The 18,431-nt window shown below is 28.0% G+C and overlaps 2 protein-coding genes and 1 long non-coding RNA gene across 3 annotated transcripts; 1 reads left to right on the forward strand and 2 right to left on the reverse strand.

Moving 5' to 3' along the window:
- Positions 1-84: 84 nt before the first annotated feature.
- On the reverse strand, positions 85-18,088 carry LOC113796391 (uncharacterized). Its single transcript, XM_027346661.2, has 4 exons — positions 18,007-18,088; positions 8,190-8,889; positions 4,639-5,103; positions 85-2,180 (listed from the first exon to the last, which is right to left on the reverse strand). Exons 2-4 carry the CDS (start codon positions 8,758-8,760, stop codon positions 214-216), a joined length of 3,003 nt encoding a protein of 1,000 aa, XP_027202462.2. The 5' UTR covers positions 8,761-8,889; positions 18,007-18,088; the 3' UTR covers positions 85-213.
- Positions 14,165-16,408, reverse strand: LOC113796373 (uncharacterized). Its single transcript, XM_027346640.2, has 2 exons — positions 16,051-16,408; positions 14,165-15,858 (listed from the first exon to the last, which is right to left on the reverse strand). Exon 2 carries the CDS (start codon positions 15,791-15,793, stop codon positions 14,555-14,557), a length of 1,239 nt encoding a protein of 412 aa, XP_027202441.2. The 5' UTR covers positions 15,794-15,858; positions 16,051-16,408; the 3' UTR covers positions 14,165-14,554.
- Positions 16,804-18,009, forward strand: LOC142645489 (uncharacterized). Its single transcript, XR_012846618.1, has 3 exons — positions 16,804-17,283; positions 17,353-17,468; positions 17,537-18,009. It is a non-coding gene; the product is annotated as an uncharacterized LOC142645489 (long non-coding RNA).
- Positions 18,089-18,431: the final 343 nt, after the last annotated feature.

Below are 18,431 nucleotides of genomic sequence, written 5' to 3' on the forward strand. Positions count from 1 at the left end.
CTTTCATTTATTTTGGAAAAGATTTATTTACAAATTTTTTCAAATCAATTAAAACAACAATAATAATAATAATAACAAGAAATAGAGAAAATATTTCGAGGTAAAATTTTTTTTTATAAGATAAAATAAAATAATAATGATAATATTTATAATGATGATTTATATTTAGATATGAAATAGAATAATCATGATTGATTGATTGATTGATTGAAACTAAATCTCTGATGAATCTGGATGTTGTTGTTGTTGTTGTTGCTGTTGATAATAATCATCCTCTTCAGTTTCATCAATATGATTTTCATTATCATTGGTAACACGTATTGGTTCACCCGAATCAACTGATGATTCAATTAATCGTAATCTTTCTGGATATGATGATATATTTCGATGACCAATACCTAATGGTTTATTCATTGATAGATTATTATTATTATCCATCATTGTTGATGATCGTCGTAATGTTGTTCCTATGGTTGTATATGGTTGATTATTATTCGATATTGATTGTGATTCTTGTGATGATTGTTGTTGTGGTGATGAAATAATCATTGAACGATGATCTAATGATGATAATGATGATGATGATGATTCAAATTCATCGGCAAATTTTACTTTAGTTATTTTTGATGAAGAATTATGTATTATATTATTATTATTACCAGCGATGGCTAAATTATTCGTAATCATTCGTGTTGGTGCAATACGTGTTGTACCATAAATAATATGATTATTATTATCATTTGAATTGGCCATATGAAATAATGGACCGGAATTTAATAATGGAAATTGTGTAGCTGTTGCTGTTGTTGTTGTTGTTGTTGATGTTGTTGTCATCATCGCTGTTGATGATGATAATGATCTGGATGGAGCAAGATAATAGGCATTCGATGAAACAAGTATATCCGGTTGATGGGAAGAAAATGATGGAGGTAACTGTTGTATCGTTGATGGTTGTGGTGATGATGATGATGTTATCGTTGTATCGAATGGAAAATATGATTGCTGTTGACTATTTACACTTGAATCTGTTGAATTCTGTTGTTGATGATGTGGATGAATATTGACAACATTACCATTCATCGATGTTGCTGTTGTTGATTGTGATGATAGATCAGTTGAAATACTTGGATCAGCAGATAAGATTGTATTTCCATTTGATAATGCAGCAGCAGCAGCTAACATATCAATTGTATTTACCATTAAAATATTGGCCGGTGTTGTTGTTTCATTATCATTATGTGGATGATGATGGTGATGATAAGGTTGAAGAAAGGTAGGTTGATGATGATGATTATTATGATCAAGAAATATAGATTTTTCATCACCAATAATACTGCCATTCATTAGGATATTATTTGAAAGCACATCACCATTACCATTACCATTAATCATTGATGGTTTGATCATTCGATAATCATCATCATTTAATTGTAAACGATTCGGTTCTGGTGCTTGTGATGAATCGGTTACATGGTTTGTAGGACCACCACTATTATTATTATTATTGATAATTGCAGATGAATTGGATTTTCTTCGAAATATCACGACAAATAGGAATAACATTAATAACATAAGTAATATACAAATTGCAACAACAATTAACATAAATTCTGATACTAAAAGATCCATTGAACGTGATGAACTAAATGGTTCCTGTGTAGAAACAATTAATGTAAAATTTTTCATTATTGAACCACCAACATTACGTGCATAGCACGTTATTCGTTGTGTATCGATTGGTTGTAATGAATGTACAGTTAATTTACTGATAACAATACCCATTTGTTCACGTTCCTGTACAATTGAATATCTTGATGATGGTAATAGTTGTCGATGATGATTATGATTATGATCATGTTGTTGATTATATTGTAATCGATCAACATCATCATATTCATTATCATTATTGATCAGCGTTGATTTATTACCATTATTATTACCATCATCATCATTATCATCATCATCATCTTCATCAATATCAGAATCTTTAATCGATTCGATTGTTGTTTGTCCCATACCGGTCGATTCAAATAGCCAATAAATTTGTGGCAATGGAAATCCACTAACCGAACATGGTATCGTTACATTATTACCAATATGTTTATAATAATGTGTATTGACCGTATTGATAGTTGGTGGACAGCTAAAATCATCCGTTGAAATTGTATCCCAAGTTTGGCCTAATTTATCAAATAAATGAAAAAATTATAATTTAAATTTAGAAACAAAATTTAATCAATAAATTCATTTCAAAAAATGTAAAAAAAAATTGAAAATTAAAATGTTCAAATCAATTATTCCCCGAAGAGAAAATAGTTTTCTCTTCATCAAAAAGAGAAGAAAGAATCGAAGAATTCTCTCTGTTTAAAATGAATGGAAAACGAATAAATCATTTGATGAAAAAAAAATCAAATTAATTTCTTCAGTTTCACACCCAACCACCACACTTGAATATCAATCATCAACCATCACCAACTCTTCAAATCAACCATTATAAAAAAAGTGTTTTTCTTTTCTTTTTTCCAGTTGAAAAAATAAAGTAATTCGAGAACAAAATGATTTTGAAATGATCAAAAAAAAAAACAGTGAGAAAAGAAATTATTTTCATTATTAATATTAATAATAATAATGATGATGATGTCATTTTGGTAGTTGCCAAAATTTCTTTTCTCCATTTCCAAATGATGATGATGATTCAAAGAGGTTTTTTGGTCTTCTGGAATTCAAATTGCCTATAGACCTTTTGGTTTGGTTGTTTTGTTGTGAATGAAGAGAGAGAGAGAGAGAGGAAGATGAAAAATTAAATCATCACATGACATTGACAGTGGTAACATCATCCTATTATATAACACCCTTATCATCATCATCAATTTTGATTTCGAATAAAGACTTTATGGAATAAAAAAAAATTTAATTTTCAAACTCCCACACTTTTCATCATCATCATCATCATCATCAACAGGGGAAAAAGAAGAACCAAAAACGGGTATGATGTGCATACGCGTTCATTTACTTTTGGATTCTGTGTGTGTGTGTGGCTTGATATTAGAATAATTTCTTTCTTTATTTCAATCAAAATTTTTCTGACGTTTTTCTCTCTCTTTGTCTCATCAGCATCCCTTCTTTCACCACATCTCAATCATCAATTCAAATTCGATGGAATCATTTCATATATTTTTTGCATTATTCGAATAAATTTTGAACGTCATCATTTTGGGTAAGGTTTCTGAAAACTTCTGACGATTCTTTCGATGTATGCGTTCAAAATCATTCATTCACATATTTTCAATACTTGAATTTCTTTTCTTTTTTTTCATTCTCGATTCCTGTATTTTCTTGTCTTTGATTTTTTTTCGATCATCACGATGATGATGATGATAATAAATTGAAAAATCATTTGAAAAATTAGCATAATTTTCATTCATTTTTTTCTGCCAACTATGAGAATGACACATAAACCATACGTCTGTTGCACACACACACACGTTATCATATTCCTGAATCAATTTTCATTCAATGTTATGATGATGATGATGATGATGCTATTCATTGAATCAGAAGAAAAGAATTCCAAAGAAAAAAACATCCATTGTTTATGTCCGCGTGTGACTGAATTTTAAATTTTGAATATTTAAAAAAAAAGTATGGAAAAAAATATGACTAACCATATTTGGTGTTAAAGAATATTATCAAAAACTGTACAGAATTTTTCAAAAAATCATTTCGAAAAAAAATAATCGAAAATTCTTCGATAAATGAATCGATTCAATCGATTCTTGTCATAATAGTTTCATTCATTTATTGATCAGAAAAAAAAACTTGCTGGGAAACAAAAATTGAATATTTTATCATTTTCACTAATTTCATTTTACCACTACGACTTGAAATGTCCAACCACCCACACACACCCACCGAACACACAAACGTCATTTGGTTCATGTAAAAGTTTTTATTTTTTATTCTTGGTTCATCCCCATTTAGTTATTAGCTTGAATCACTTGGATTTTTTTTCATTCATATTCCTTGTCAATTGAATGAAAATTTGTTGTTGTTGTTGTTGTGACAGCAAGAACTGGAGTGAATGAATGAATGAAATTTGTATTTTGTTTCATTCACACATCTCTGCCGCATCAAACTAGATAGACAGGTCTCTCTCTTATGTAGACATGTTTTACTTTCACACACACATACACACACATTCATGGTATTCTGGAATTTTTTTCACGTTTTCAAAAACGAAAAAAAAAATTTCTGGAAAGCAATTGATCGATTTTTTTCTCCCAGTTTTTGTTTATTATAATTTTTTTTTACTGGTATGGTAATTCTATATTTAACTAGGCAAACTTTTTTTTGTTGTTGTTGTTCAATGTTGAGAAGAGAAAGAAAAAAAGTTGTCAGTATGATTCGCATGTCAAAAAAAAAAGAGAAAAAGAGAAGAAATTTCATTTGAAATAGATTTTCCTGTCGTACAATTTTCACACACATCAAATTATTGATGCTAAATTCTTTTTTTTTTTCTGGTTTTTCTTGGTAAAAAAACAACAACAACAAAATTCTTTCATGAAATTGGAGAATGGAATGTGAACGAAGAATAAATGATTATGAAAGAGATTTAAAATACAATTGAATATCACTTACCTTGTAAACGTGTTGGCATATAACAAACAGGTTTAATTGTCATCGGTATTTGATTAGTAATAATCCAATCACGAAATGGTTTTAAATGACAATCACAACGCCATTGATTATCATAAAGATCTAATGAAATTCTTATCGATAAAAATTGTACAAATGATTGTGATGATGGTATTGTTTGTAAATGATTTGATTGTAATTTTAAAACTTGTAATGAACGTAAACCAATAAAGGCATCCATATCAAGATGATAGATCACATTATTTGAAAGATCCAACCAATTTAAATTTGTTAATGGTAAAAATGAACGACTTTTTACATTACTAATACGATTACCGGATAATGATAATCGTCGTAAACCATGACATTCAGCTAATGATCTTGATGGTATTGTTGTCAATGAATTATTTGATAAATCAAGCTCAATAAGATTGGATAATTTTATAAAGCTCTCGGCCGATATTTCCACTGTTTTAAAGTTTTTAAAGAAAAAAATAAAATAAAAAAATTGAAATTAAATTTTTTTAAATTTTAAAAATAAAAATTGTAACAAATCTATTGACGATGATATTATAAGAAATTAGAAATTGACAAAATGAAAAACTTTTTTTTTACAAATCCAATCGGATATCAAATGAATAAAACATTTTTTCATTTGTTTTGTTTTTGTTTTTTCAAATAGTGAAAACAGAAAAAGCTTCCCGGGAATTCTAGTTTGTCATCACAAAAAAAAAAAATGATGATAAATTTCTTTCATCGATGTTCAACTTGTATTGTATTACACAATATCTATGATGACTTTTCTCAAATATCTCATCAATGTTGTCCATCAATTTTAATCTTCTAATTTATTATTTATAAATTACTTTATTTTTCCAAACAAACAAAAAAAAAGCTGATTACAAAAATGGATTTTCAATTTGGCAATGGAGTTGATATTACCAAAAAAAACTCAATGGAATTATGGCAGTGAAGCAAACTTTTGTCCGTTTTTTTTTTTTGTTTTTCTGTTTTGTTTTGGGGTTCCGAAACGCATAAATTATTTGAAAAACAGCAAAATAATTTTTTTTTTAATTTTGAGTTTTTTTTCCAATAATTTCTGTTTTAAATTTCAAAAAAAAACACACACACACAACCGGAATTTAATTTCATTTTCAAACAGCGGTTCTTTTTTTTGGTATCCGATATAAATTCCAAAAGATTTATCGATAAAGATAATAATAATAATAATGATGTCAAATGGTGAACCAACAACAACAACAACAACAGCAAGATAGAGAAAGACTTTTCCAATGATGCCGAGGTGGCGAATGGAAGAATCACAAACAAACAAACAAACAAAACCAAAAAAAAAAAACAATAATAATTTTTTCTAATAAATTTCAGAAACGACAATGACCAAATATTATTATTGAACAATAATAATTATAATGGGTTTTTTTTGGGTGTTTGAATGGTTCAGAATTTTACACACACCCATATTATTGATAAAAATATTGGTGCAAAATAAATAAAACCAGATGCACATAAATTAACAACAACAACAACAACAACAAAACACCCATAGTGTCCTGTCTCGTTTTTACAAACCAGAATAACACATATAAACACCATAAAGACAACCTTTATTTCCAAAAAATAGCTTATTATTGAATAGAAACTTAAAACGTAAAAATGGTGAAAGGCAAAAATGGTTAATTTAATGATTATTTATATATATTACATCATCATCACCAAAATGATAATAATAATAAAAATAATGGTTAATTTGTTCAACTTATGAAACTTGGATGATAGTTGCAAAATAATGTACTAGTATTGGTAGTAGTAGAATTTCATTATGATAACAGAATAAGGATGTTTTTGTTGTTTTTGTTGTTGGTGTTGATGTAATTCTTGATTCAATTGATCCATTGATATCGATTTTATCAATGTTAGCAAACATGGAATTATTTCATTTTTTTGCTCACAATTTATTTTGTTTGCTTTTTGTCTCATCTGTACGAGTATATAGTGTGTTGGTGTTTTAAAATTGAATTTTTTTTCAGTCGATTAGCGATGATGATGATGATGATAATGGATGTTGTCGTTGACGACGAAGATGATTATTAAAATTGTGTGTGTGTTTTCTCACCCAATCAACATAATGCTGATGACCATTTCAGAAAGAATTGATGACAACCTTTCGAGGTATATCAAAATAATCAAATTCAATCATTCTAACATCTTCCAATCATCTTCATCATCATCATTGAATGTTTTTTTTCAATTTAAAACAAAAAAACAGGATTCGAAACGAATCCAAATGAAAAAAAATGGTCCGGAAAAAAAATAAAGTTATGTAAAAATAGGTCCCAAAGTGATTATTAAATTTAATTGTATTTTTCGTTTTTTTTTTCTCAACAACAACATTATTTCACAACAACAACAGGCCTGACATTTTTACAATTCATTTATTTTTATTTCATTTGATTCTGGTCTATCTTGCACCAAACGCAATTAATGATTAAAGTGTGGAGTCAACTTTTTCCAGTTTTTTTTTGTTGTTTTGTTTCACATATTTCAACTTCCACTTTTGATCGAAAACAATAAATACAAATTGTTATTTCAATGAAATCAATTGTTTTATTTTTTCTGGGTGAGGGAAAGGAAGTGTTAATAACAATTGAAAATTTTTGATCATCATTGTTGTTGTCGACGATAATGATGATGCAAAATTATGTCACATAATGTCTGCGTGGTTGTTCAAAGTTCCAATTGGCCAAAGGTCAATCCAATTCAACTATTGAATAGAATTCAAAAATGACTTTGATCTGCCTAAATAACCCCCACTCACACATATTTATAATCATTAAATCTTAACTTTTGGAAAATATGCAAACAACTTTAAGCATTGATGAAAACAAGTAAACAATTGAGTTCATTAGATTTTCCCACGTAGAACTTACATCCAGTAGACAATCATTATGATAATTTGAACCCGAGCCAATAAAGACGACAAACAATTTGATAATGAGGTTAATTTATATATTTGAACTTGTAATAACTTGACAAAACTACTGAAAAACAAAAATGATGATTATCAACAGAATTCCAACAATGAATGAAGATTTCATCAATTTGTTGGGCAAACAACTGGGGCAACAAAAAAATAATTCCAAGCTATGAAAACTATTCTAACAACAACAGCAACAACCGTAACAGAAAAGGTTAATGTTTTTTTGTTGTTGTTGTTGTTCGTTTTGTTACCCCGTAAATTGTTGGATGGATATTATTATCCTGCAAAAATCAGCAAAAAATTGCTGAATTGTTATTATGATTATTATGATTATTAGTTGTTGTTGGCTATTGGGTATTACAACTTTGATGAGCTCAGCTTTTTCCAACCAACCAACCAACCAACCAGAAGAAATTATGATAATGATAATGATTATCATTATGAAGAAATAAGTGAAATAAATAAACGGAAAAACAGGAAATAGATTTTAGGTTTAGTGTAGTTTTTTTTCAAAAAATTAATACTTAATTTACAAAAATAAAAAAATGAAACAAACCTAAATGACAATTGGCCATATATATACGTTGTAGATTTAATAGACCACGTTTAACAAAAATCATGGCAGGAAGTTTATTGAGCATATTACCATTTAGATCAATCACCTGTATTGTTGATGAAAGACCTGTTGGTATTGTTTGTAATGAACGATGATCACAGTTGGCCGTTTCTTTACCCGATTTCCATTTACATTGACATATTATATTACAATTTTGATTATTATTCTGTTGTTGTTGTTGTTGAAATGATGTTGTCGATATCGTTGTTGTTGATTGAAAAAGTTCATCACTCGATAATTGTTGTTGTGAATGTAAATTGATGGCCATCACAGTATTTGGCAAACGATTTGTTGTTGTTGATGATTGTATGATGATCATTATGATCACAATTTTCTTAATCATCATCATCATCATCATTGTCGTTGTTGCCTTTGTAGTTTTTATTAATTTAGATCGATGTTTTCGTCGTTTACGATGATGATAATGATGATTATTATCATCAATAATAATAATTTTCGATAATAAATCATTTGATTGATTTACTAATAAATTGTTCATCATCGTTTTCATCACTGAAATTAGAAACTTTTTGTTTGTTTTTTTACGGAAAAATTTCAATTAATCAATTCAACTTTTTGTTTAAGGTTAATTGGTCGATTATCGATATCATTTTGAAAAGCCAGAAAATTGTTGAATTTCCTAAAAGAAAAAAAACAAAAGAAACAAAAAAAACAAAATCAATTAGCTCGACATATTTATGAATTTAAATGGAAAATTTTAGTTTTTCGCTGTTTTTCCCTTGGTTAGCCGCTCAAAATGGTGGAAAAGTCATACATATGAATATAAATGAGAATCGTTTTTACCGAAAAATAAAAATAAAAATCGATTATATGAATCAATCAATCGATCGATTTATTGATTACACAAGCATTTGAAAGAAAAAAAATTTGATAAAATTATCGATTTTTGTTTTTGTTGGTTCGGAATAAAGTGATTAATTAGTATTTTGTTTTGGATGTGATTTTCAATTTTTTTTTTTTTTTGAAATCATCTCATTTTCGAAAAAAGAAATACATTGCGACCAGCCAGCATTAATATGAAAAAAAAACTTTATTTCAAATGAAATGAAATTTCAACCAACTAAATGACTGACTGCCAACAAGCAATCAATTTAAATTCATTTCTTGAAAAAGAAAAAGAAAAACGAAGAAGAAAAAAACATTTTCCGAATAATTTATCAAATCCAGAAACAGAAACAGAAACAGAAACTAAACGACTAGAACGACGACGACGACGAGGCGTTAATGGGCAATATATTTTTTTCTTCCATCCACCAAAACAAACAAACAAACATTTTCAGGAATATTCTTCTTGAGAAAAAATATCATTTTTTGTTGTTTGGTTGAAACTTTTTTTTTGTTGTTGTTCACACTGACTTTCGAAATCCGTAGAGTTTGCAGTAAAGCGATGCATTTTCACTTGATGATGAAAAATAAACTATAAATGGATCAAACATCAACAAAAATGAAAAGTTTTTTCGTTTCGCCATTGCCACTATGATTTGTTTTCCTGTTCCTGTTTAGTTGGTAAAGTTAGTTTATTATAACGAATTTAAAAATTCAAAATTCAAAATTCAAAACACAAAAATATTTCGAAACCATTCTGACCATATCATCATCAATATTCTTGCAGTTTTGTGAATGAAAGGGTTCTGGCTCTTTTGAATGACAGTTTTTCTGTTCACTCATTTGTACCGGATATACAACAACAACAAAAAAGAGAATGGAAAAAAAATTTCCAATCGAAACTTTTTTTTGCTACTTGCAACTTGGTTGATTGAAGCCAAAAAAACCGAAAACAAAACAAAAAATATGATCCATATAAATTGAATAAACAACAACGACGACGACGACGATGAAATTGTGAAATTCAAAATCATAAATTTTCCCAAATGATTCATAATTTTCAATAATGAAAAGAGCCAGAAAAAATAAAACTTTTACATTTTGTTGTTGTTGGTTCAAGTTGGCCCCTGAATATCTTTTTTTTTATTTTATTTATCATCATGATCATCATTAACATTACCAAAAAAAAATATCGAACCAAAGTGGCTCATGTTGACAGCAACAACAACAACAACAACAACAACAGAATTGTGAATGAAATGACAAATGATATAAAATTCAAAGATAAATTCAAAGATCAAAACATAATGATCATATGCAGTAGTCCAGAAAGTCTTGAAAAGAAAAATGAATTTGGCCTACTTTTTTTCTCTCTCTCTCTTTCCAATTTTTCTTGCCATTCCAATATTTACGATGTTCAGATTTTGTTTTTTCATCGCTTGTTTGTTATCGGTACTTATTATTATCATCATCATCATCATCATCATTATTCTACAGTTTTTTTCACATCAAAATAGTCTCGATGTATGAAATATTCTGAGAATTAATGAATAGAATGAAATCATTAGCCCATTGGATTGTGTGTGTTTTAGATTGGATCAAGTGATTAGAATCCAAGAATCCATATAAATAGAATTTATTTTTTTTTTTTTTGGTGAATTCGGAACAAATTCAGAATTAAGAATAAATTAACTAAATGAATGAATGAATGAATGATTGAAATGCAATAGAATCCTTTTGTCATTTTGTTTTTGAATGTGAAACAACCAATGTGACATGACATGATTGCATTTTTAAAATTAAAATTCTTGATGAATGAATTGGACATTTGTTTTTGTTTTTGTTGTTGTTGTTGACGTCATTAAGTCAATGAAATAATGATAATCACTATTGGTTGTTGTTGTTGTTTAAAGATTTCTGTTAAAATTTCTTGTTTTTAGTTTTCCTTCCGGGGAATGTTTGTCCAAAAAATGAAAAGAATTAATTATTCATCATTGTTGTCATTGTTTGTGTAATCATTGAATGAATAGATTGACTAAAAATTGTGAAATAAGAACCAAAAATAAAAGACAAAACAACAAGAAAAATTGAACAGAAAATCTTAAATACTTGTCATAAACAGAAGAAAATTTCTATCGAAAATGAAATTGATACCGAAAAAAAAGAAGAAAAGAAAAGAAAATCTACTTTGGATTCTTCTTTCTTTTTTTTGGATCCGGATATATATCTTTTCATTCAATGTCTCTTTAACAAATGATACTTGTATTTGTTGAGAGAAAATTTTCAAAAAAAAGTACAAATATAAAATCACAACAGGAAAGAAAGTTGTTTGGAAAGTTTGTTTTTGTTTTGTTTTGTTTTCGTCAAAGAATATTCTTTCATTATCATGATAATAACCAAAAAAAAAAAAAACAAAGAACGAATAAGATATAAATTAATGAATCAAAGAATTTGATTTCGTTAAATCCAGAGAATAATATTTTTTTTGTTTTCTTAAGAAACTTATTTATGTAACACTGGCAACAACAACAACAACTGTATTGCAAAATATACAAAACGAATTGAATTCATTTTCATTTCGATTCAATTCTTTGGCCGATTTTTTTGCTTGGACAGCCACATTCAATTTGCCTTATTCGGGTTCTCAGTTTTTTTTCTTTTTCGTTTATTCCTGATATCGATCAACATTTAAATTAATGATTCAAGAATTGGTGATTGTCGAGGAGAGAAAAAACGAACGAACAAACGAAAGAACAAAACGACTATAAAGAAGAGATAGGAAAAAGATTGCATCTTTTTTTCATTTCTTATTATTTCTTTGCATCACACTGTTGTTTTGGCTTTGTTTTCGTCGACGGTTATTACGATTCGATTATTATTATTATTGTTGTTGTTGTTGTTACTGCTGTTGTTATGGTCCCTTTTTTTTATTTATTTATTTGTGTTCATGTTATTCGGTTTCGGTTATTATGGGTGCTTTTTTGGACAAAATAGAAACTTTGATTTTATCTTTTTTTTCTCTCTCTCTCTCTCTCTCTCTCTTTTCCATTTTGCATCCGAAACAAACTTGTAGAGATAGAGAAAGAGAGAGGGAAAAAAATTGATCACAATCATCAACATTATCTTTGAATTCATTCAACAAAAAAAAAGAAATTCAATTTGTTTGTTTATCAAATAGTTCTTTTTGTACTTGCAACTTTCTCACCATTATTGAAATGAATTTTTTGTTAACAACAACAACAACAACAAAATCGAAACAAAATCTCTGTTTCTGTATGATTTGAGATAAGGGAAAAAATTGATCTATTTCTACCAACAAAACAACAAACATTTGACACAAAGCTATTTTAACTTTGTAATGGGATTTTTTTTTTGTTGAAACAACATTTTTGGGGGGAGAATAATAAAGTGAAATGTCCAAGCGAAAACTTTATGATATACCATAAGACATCATTTATGTAAATATGAAATTTCAAAAAAAACAAGCATTCTAAACTTTATATTTAAACCGAAAGAATTTCAATAGTCGTTTAAATTCATCATCAAATTTGGAATCGATCAATGTTATCGAGATGTTATAACCGGATGGCGGCGATAGAGGGGTTAAATAAAGCAAACAATTTTCGAGTGAAAAAAATTGAAACAAATCAAAAAGTTTGACACTGCAAAACAATCGAAACAAAAAAAAACAGAAACAAAGAAACAAACGGAATTAAATACAAATTATCAACAACAACAAAAAAAAAGAGAGTTAAATCCAACATAAAGAATTTATCTTTTCATCACAACAACAACAAAAAAAAACTTGATAAAAATCGAATCTTTTTGAATTTTTTTTTTCTGACAGCTATTTTATAACTTTGTAGTAAAAAAAAAAAATTTCCATCACCAACAACGACGACAACAACATACATCGACGAAATGATCTCCCTTTCACATTCTCGATGACCAACAACAACATTCGACAATGACATAACAATTTAATTATGTCAATCTTCTCAAAACAGAATAACTATGGAAAAAAAAACTCGACAATAAACTTGAAATGAAAGAGAGAAAAAAAAGGAAAATAATAACAAAAAAGAAAATTTACTTGTCACATACACTCAATGTCTATGGGTGTGTGTGTGTGTACAGAATTATTCCAACTTTGAAAAAACTTTTGCAACTGAGCAAAAAAAAAAAATAATAAAACTTTTCACTCATTTTCTCAATCGCCACCATCACCATCACCATCATTCATTCAAAATACTGGACACGAATTCTGGAGAATGGACGAAAAAAAAAATAAACTTTTTTGATCTGGTTATCCTTGTTGGTTGATGTGTGGTGTGTGTGTGCTAAGAATTCTTTTATCAAAGAAAATGTCCATCTTTTTTTCGATTCATAAGTTTTTTTCCGTTACTGATATAATCATCTGATGTTTACCCAATCCGATATCGAATCAAGGAGAAAAAAAAAGTTTTACATCAAAAAAATTATCAAATTATCCATTCATTATCGGTGTCCTAAGAAAAATCAATGGATTTGCCAAAAAAAATTTACGAAAAAAAAGGGATAAATGAATTTTGTCACATGCAAGGCGAGCGAAATGGAGAGAATATTTGAAAACAAATGTCTACGATTCTTGTATGTTGTATCGATAACATTGAGATATGTGTGGCGAGAGAAAAAAAAATGTTTACCATCATCATTTCCATCAATCTGTCATTATCATTATCATTATCAATGAAATTTTGCAAAAATAATATTGATAATGATAATGTGAAAAAAAAATTTGAAACTATCATATTCCATTAATAGCATTAGATTGTCATTTGGATTTTCGACAACAACAACAACCAACAACAACAACAAGAAAACAAAACAAACCTTTTGAAAGAATGATGGATAAATTTAAAATTCATGTTCCATGAAGAACATCTCTTTATTTTTAAACAAATTTTTTTTTCAATTTGTTTTTGATTTATTCAATTGTTGTTTGTTATTATTGAATGGCTATCCAAAATTTTTATAACTTTGAAAAAAATAAAATAAAATTTGTTTTTCAAACAAAACAGAAAAATCCATTTATAATTTTTCTTCAATTCAATTCAAATCAAAAATTGAATGTTTTATTTATAAATTGAATGTTTGTTTTTTTTCTAGAATACTTTTTTTTGAAAAGATGAACGAAATGTAAATGAAATAAGAATTTATAAATCATAATCAGGAAAATTAGAAACATCATTAAACATTGATTTTTTTCACCATTATCATTATTATATCAATTAAGTTGAACTATTGGAAAATGTTAAAAAATGTTCTTTTTTTTATGTGATTTCCTAAATTTTGTTCAAATGTTGATGTGGAATATTAATACATTTGGTGAATTGTAATTCCAATTTTTGAAAATTATCAATTTTTTCAAATTGAAGTGGAAATTTTTCAACAAAAAAAAATGAAGCAATAAATATGATTCAAAAAAAGTCATCATCATCGGGTTCTTCAAGATAAAGAATAGTTCCATCATCTTCATAACGATAGATAACTTCAATATCCAATGGTTCAGATGCTATTGGAGCTGGAGGTTCATCTTCTATTACATGATAATCTCGTCTATCAAATAAACACTTTTTTCGATTTTCATCTGGAATCTGGGAATAATATGACCATAAATAACGATTCGATACGATACGACATAATGGACAGGAATGAGATATTTTACGCCATTTTCGCATACATGGCAAACAGGTAAAATGTGAACAACTTTCAAGTAATGCCCAACAACGATATTTATGTAAAAATTTATTACAAATTTTATCTGAACAGATAGTGCATTCAAGTTGGGAATATCCGCCATAAAATTCACGTAAATTTTCTTCATTTTCGGATTCGAATTGTTTCAAATCTAATAGTCGCAATACATCCAAATGGAAACCATTTTTACAGCGCATTTCACCACCTTGACATGATATAGACGGCGATCTACAACGATTAATCAGATTAAATACACAAACAAATGGTGGCAAACGATTATATGATTTATCAACGCCAGATTTTGGATGGAAAAATTCGCAAGGATAAGATTTATGGTGCTCAAATCGGCAATAATCATCTTCGTTGAATGGACAGAGAAAATTACTTAGCATATCGCGAATCAAATCTTTTTTCGAATCGTAATGATAATGAAATCTGGATTTTTGGCTATCTTTTTTACTAGCTATAGATGAAGATAAACCAATATTATTATCCATGGCCCGAGTTTGATTTCTAGAATTTCGGGAAAAAATGGCTCTTGGTGGTAAATCAAATCTAGAATCAATCATACCAAATGATGAATCACGATTTGTTAGTACCCTACGAAGTAATTCTATAGACCGTTGATTGGAATTTCCACGAGATGATCCATGTTCATTTTCTTCAAATTCATTACCATAATCACGTGAACGATTATTATTACCATGATTATCAGATTCATCTCTCAATGAGTGATCTTCATCACGATTATGACGATTTATAACATCATTATTATCATTGCAATTAAGATTATCATGTTCATTGTTGTGGTCATGGTCATTTCGGTTTCGAAATGTCGAACTAGTATAATCGATTGTTGATCTTGAATTCCAATGATAATTGTCGAATAAATTTATTGAACGAGATGCTTCTCCTTCAATAACTTCGATCATATCGGATTCATGTATAAATTTTGACATTTTTGGACTTTGATATAAAATTCTTTTTGGTTTTTATCTTTGACAATAATCTCAACTGATGATGACTTGGGATTAAGAAAAAAATGACAATATTTTCAAAAAACAAAAAATAAAACGTTATTTGAGAATGTTTGAGCCGAAAATCGAAAAACAAAACATGCATTTGTGGAAGGGAGTGGGAGAAAAAAACAAAAAATAAAACGTTATTAAAAAAAGAAAATAATAAAAAAAAATGAGAAAGGGCAAAGGGTACATACACCAACTTAAACAATGAAAATTTTTTCGAAAATCAGAATGAAACAAAAGCAAATTCATTAAACATAATAAAATTGAGCAAAACAAAATTTCATCAAACTTGAACAACTTTGCAAATTTTGACAACAATTTTTGTTTTTGTTTTGATCAATATACTCAGATATTGAGGAGAAAACCAGAAAAATGAGTTATTTGGAATATTTTAATCGTTACATCAATTTCATCATCAACATTAATACACGCGTGCAACGAAACAAACCGAGTTTCGTTGCACACACACACACATATGACGTACGTAATATTTTTACTATCAAGCTTAACGCGGCCCTTGAAATAATACAAATTAATCTTTTAGAATATTTGAAAGAAAATTCAGATAAAAACAAAATATCAATATTGAAATGAACATTTAATATTCATATGGAAAAAAACAACTAAAACCATAGATATATGTGATCAGAGATTAGATGGTCACATCATCAACCGAAAAAAAAACTTCAATAATAGAATAGCAAATGAATTATTGATTTTGGATGAACAACACAATGCCACCCAAAAATTCAAATAAAACAAACAAACAAGGATTATCTGATCATTGATGAAATTTATATGCGGAAAATTTTTTTTTGATCGATTGATGAAAATAAATGACAATGATGAAAAAAAAATCTTGATAAACAAAAATTCAATTATTATGCATTTTTGTTTCATATTTCTAACCATAGATCAAATACAAGTAAAATGAAATGTAATGAATGAAAATTATCTATAGATGAAACGAAGAGAGCGAAACATGAAATACATGGATTAAAAAACTCACTAAATTCAAACAAATAAATGAACGAACCAAACCATTACACAAATACTATGGAAACCCCTCTATCCAACCGAAAAACCAAAACCAACCAAAAAAAAATTATTATCATTATTATCGAAAGCAACATCATGGCATCATCATTAGTGATATGAAAAGTTTTTATTTTGTTTTGTTTGTTAAACCAATATATGGCTTGGTGTTTTTTGGGTGATGAAATTCATCATCAATTAATGATGATGATGATACTTGGTGTTGAAGCTAAATAGACGAACAGAATTGGCAATAACAACAACAACAACAACAGGAAAAAAAACGGAAAATCCTTTTCATCATTATCAATGGGTCGTCAACGGTGGTGTGGTGTGGTTTCTCACTTTCGTACTTAGTAAAAGGAATTAAAGTGTAAAAAAATATGAGAGTAAGAGAAATAAATTTTCCTATGATTATAAATATGAAATGTGTATAAACTCTAATTTGTTTTTATTAGTTATCCGCATCATCATCATCATTATACACATCATTAATGATGATGATGATAATGAGGACAACCGAGAAAAACTTTGGTGATAATGATAATGTTTCGATAGGGAAGTACAGTGAAGAGTGAGTATTCAACTTTTTTTACATTGAATAAATATTAAAAATGATGTTTAAAAAAAATTAAATGACAGAATGTTGAAGAGCATCATCAATGATCGATTGATTGATTTGAATAACTTTTTTTTAAATTCTTAATCTCGGGAAGTTTCTATCTCAGGAGAATGAAAATTATCTTGAAAAAATTATGTCAAGAAGAAAAAATTTGATAACTTTCAACAACGACTTTAATTCAGCTAGCTTATTGGCTTGTCTGGAAATCGATAAAGATGTTCAAATACTAATTAGCTTACTAAATATCACACATCTATATTTCCTGGAATTGATCGTATGAATGTGTGATAGGCATTAATCATCATCATCATCATCATCTTTATCATTCGAATGAAAACTTGACGCCATGAAGAAATTTATCGATCTTTGTCGATCAACATTCATCATTATCATGAATTTAAACGCAATCAAAAGAAATAAGATGAAGATGCTTTTTTAGTGTTGTTTCAATGTTTATTTTTGGCGTTTAAAAAAGAGACAATTTCCTTACCTTTTTTCGGTTCGATAACGGTTAAATAATTGGTTTTGCGGTCGATATCGATCAAGTTGAAAAGTTAAATTCAATATATGAGGTTAAAAACAAAATTGAATTAAATTTCTCAATAAATATCGGATAGAAAAAAGGGGTAGATATGCGAATGAGAAAAAATTTTTTTGGGTTAGCTGTTGTGCAGTTGTTAACGATGTTCAAAGTTAAGACGGGCAAATTGAGAAAATACTACGAAAAAAGATTCCAGACACCTAGACCTATTTATTATTGAATTAGAGCGATTCTTTTCGGAAAGATAGGAAAAATAGAAAAAAAACTTTCAGATAAATCGATGGATTTTCAATGATGATGATGATGATGGACAAGAAACAAAATTCCAAATACTTTCCATTTGATCACTCTCAACAACCAAAACGTTCATAGCC

The sequence above is a fragment of the Dermatophagoides pteronyssinus genome, unplaced genomic scaffold, assembly GCF_027571235.1.
Source record: "Dermatophagoides pteronyssinus isolate colony J.1.1.1.1 unplaced genomic scaffold, Derpt_VIB-CSIC_2022.12 sq0012, whole genome shotgun sequence".
In the NCBI taxonomy this organism is placed as follows: domain Eukaryota; kingdom Metazoa; phylum Arthropoda; class Arachnida; order Sarcoptiformes; family Pyroglyphidae; genus Dermatophagoides; species Dermatophagoides pteronyssinus.

What these genes read in the sequence shown, in the direction of transcription:
- LOC113796373 (XM_027346640.2), bottom strand. Translation starts at nt 15,793, where the DNA reads ATGTCAAAATTTATACATGAATCCGATATGATCGAAGTTATTGAAGGA.
- LOC113796391 (XM_027346661.2), bottom strand. Translation starts at nt 8,760, where the DNA reads ATGAAAACGATGATGAACAATTTATTAGTAAATCAATCAAATGATTTA. An exon ending in TATGGCCAATTGTCATTTAG is followed by an intron (nt 5,104 to 8,189) that starts GTTTGTTTCATT and finishes ACTTTAAAACAG; the next exon opens with TGGAAATATCGGCCGAGAGC. An exon ending in TATGCCAACACGTTTACAAG is followed by an intron (nt 2,181 to 4,638) that starts GTAAGTGATATT and finishes TTGATAAATTAG; the next exon opens with GCCAAACTTGGGATACAATT.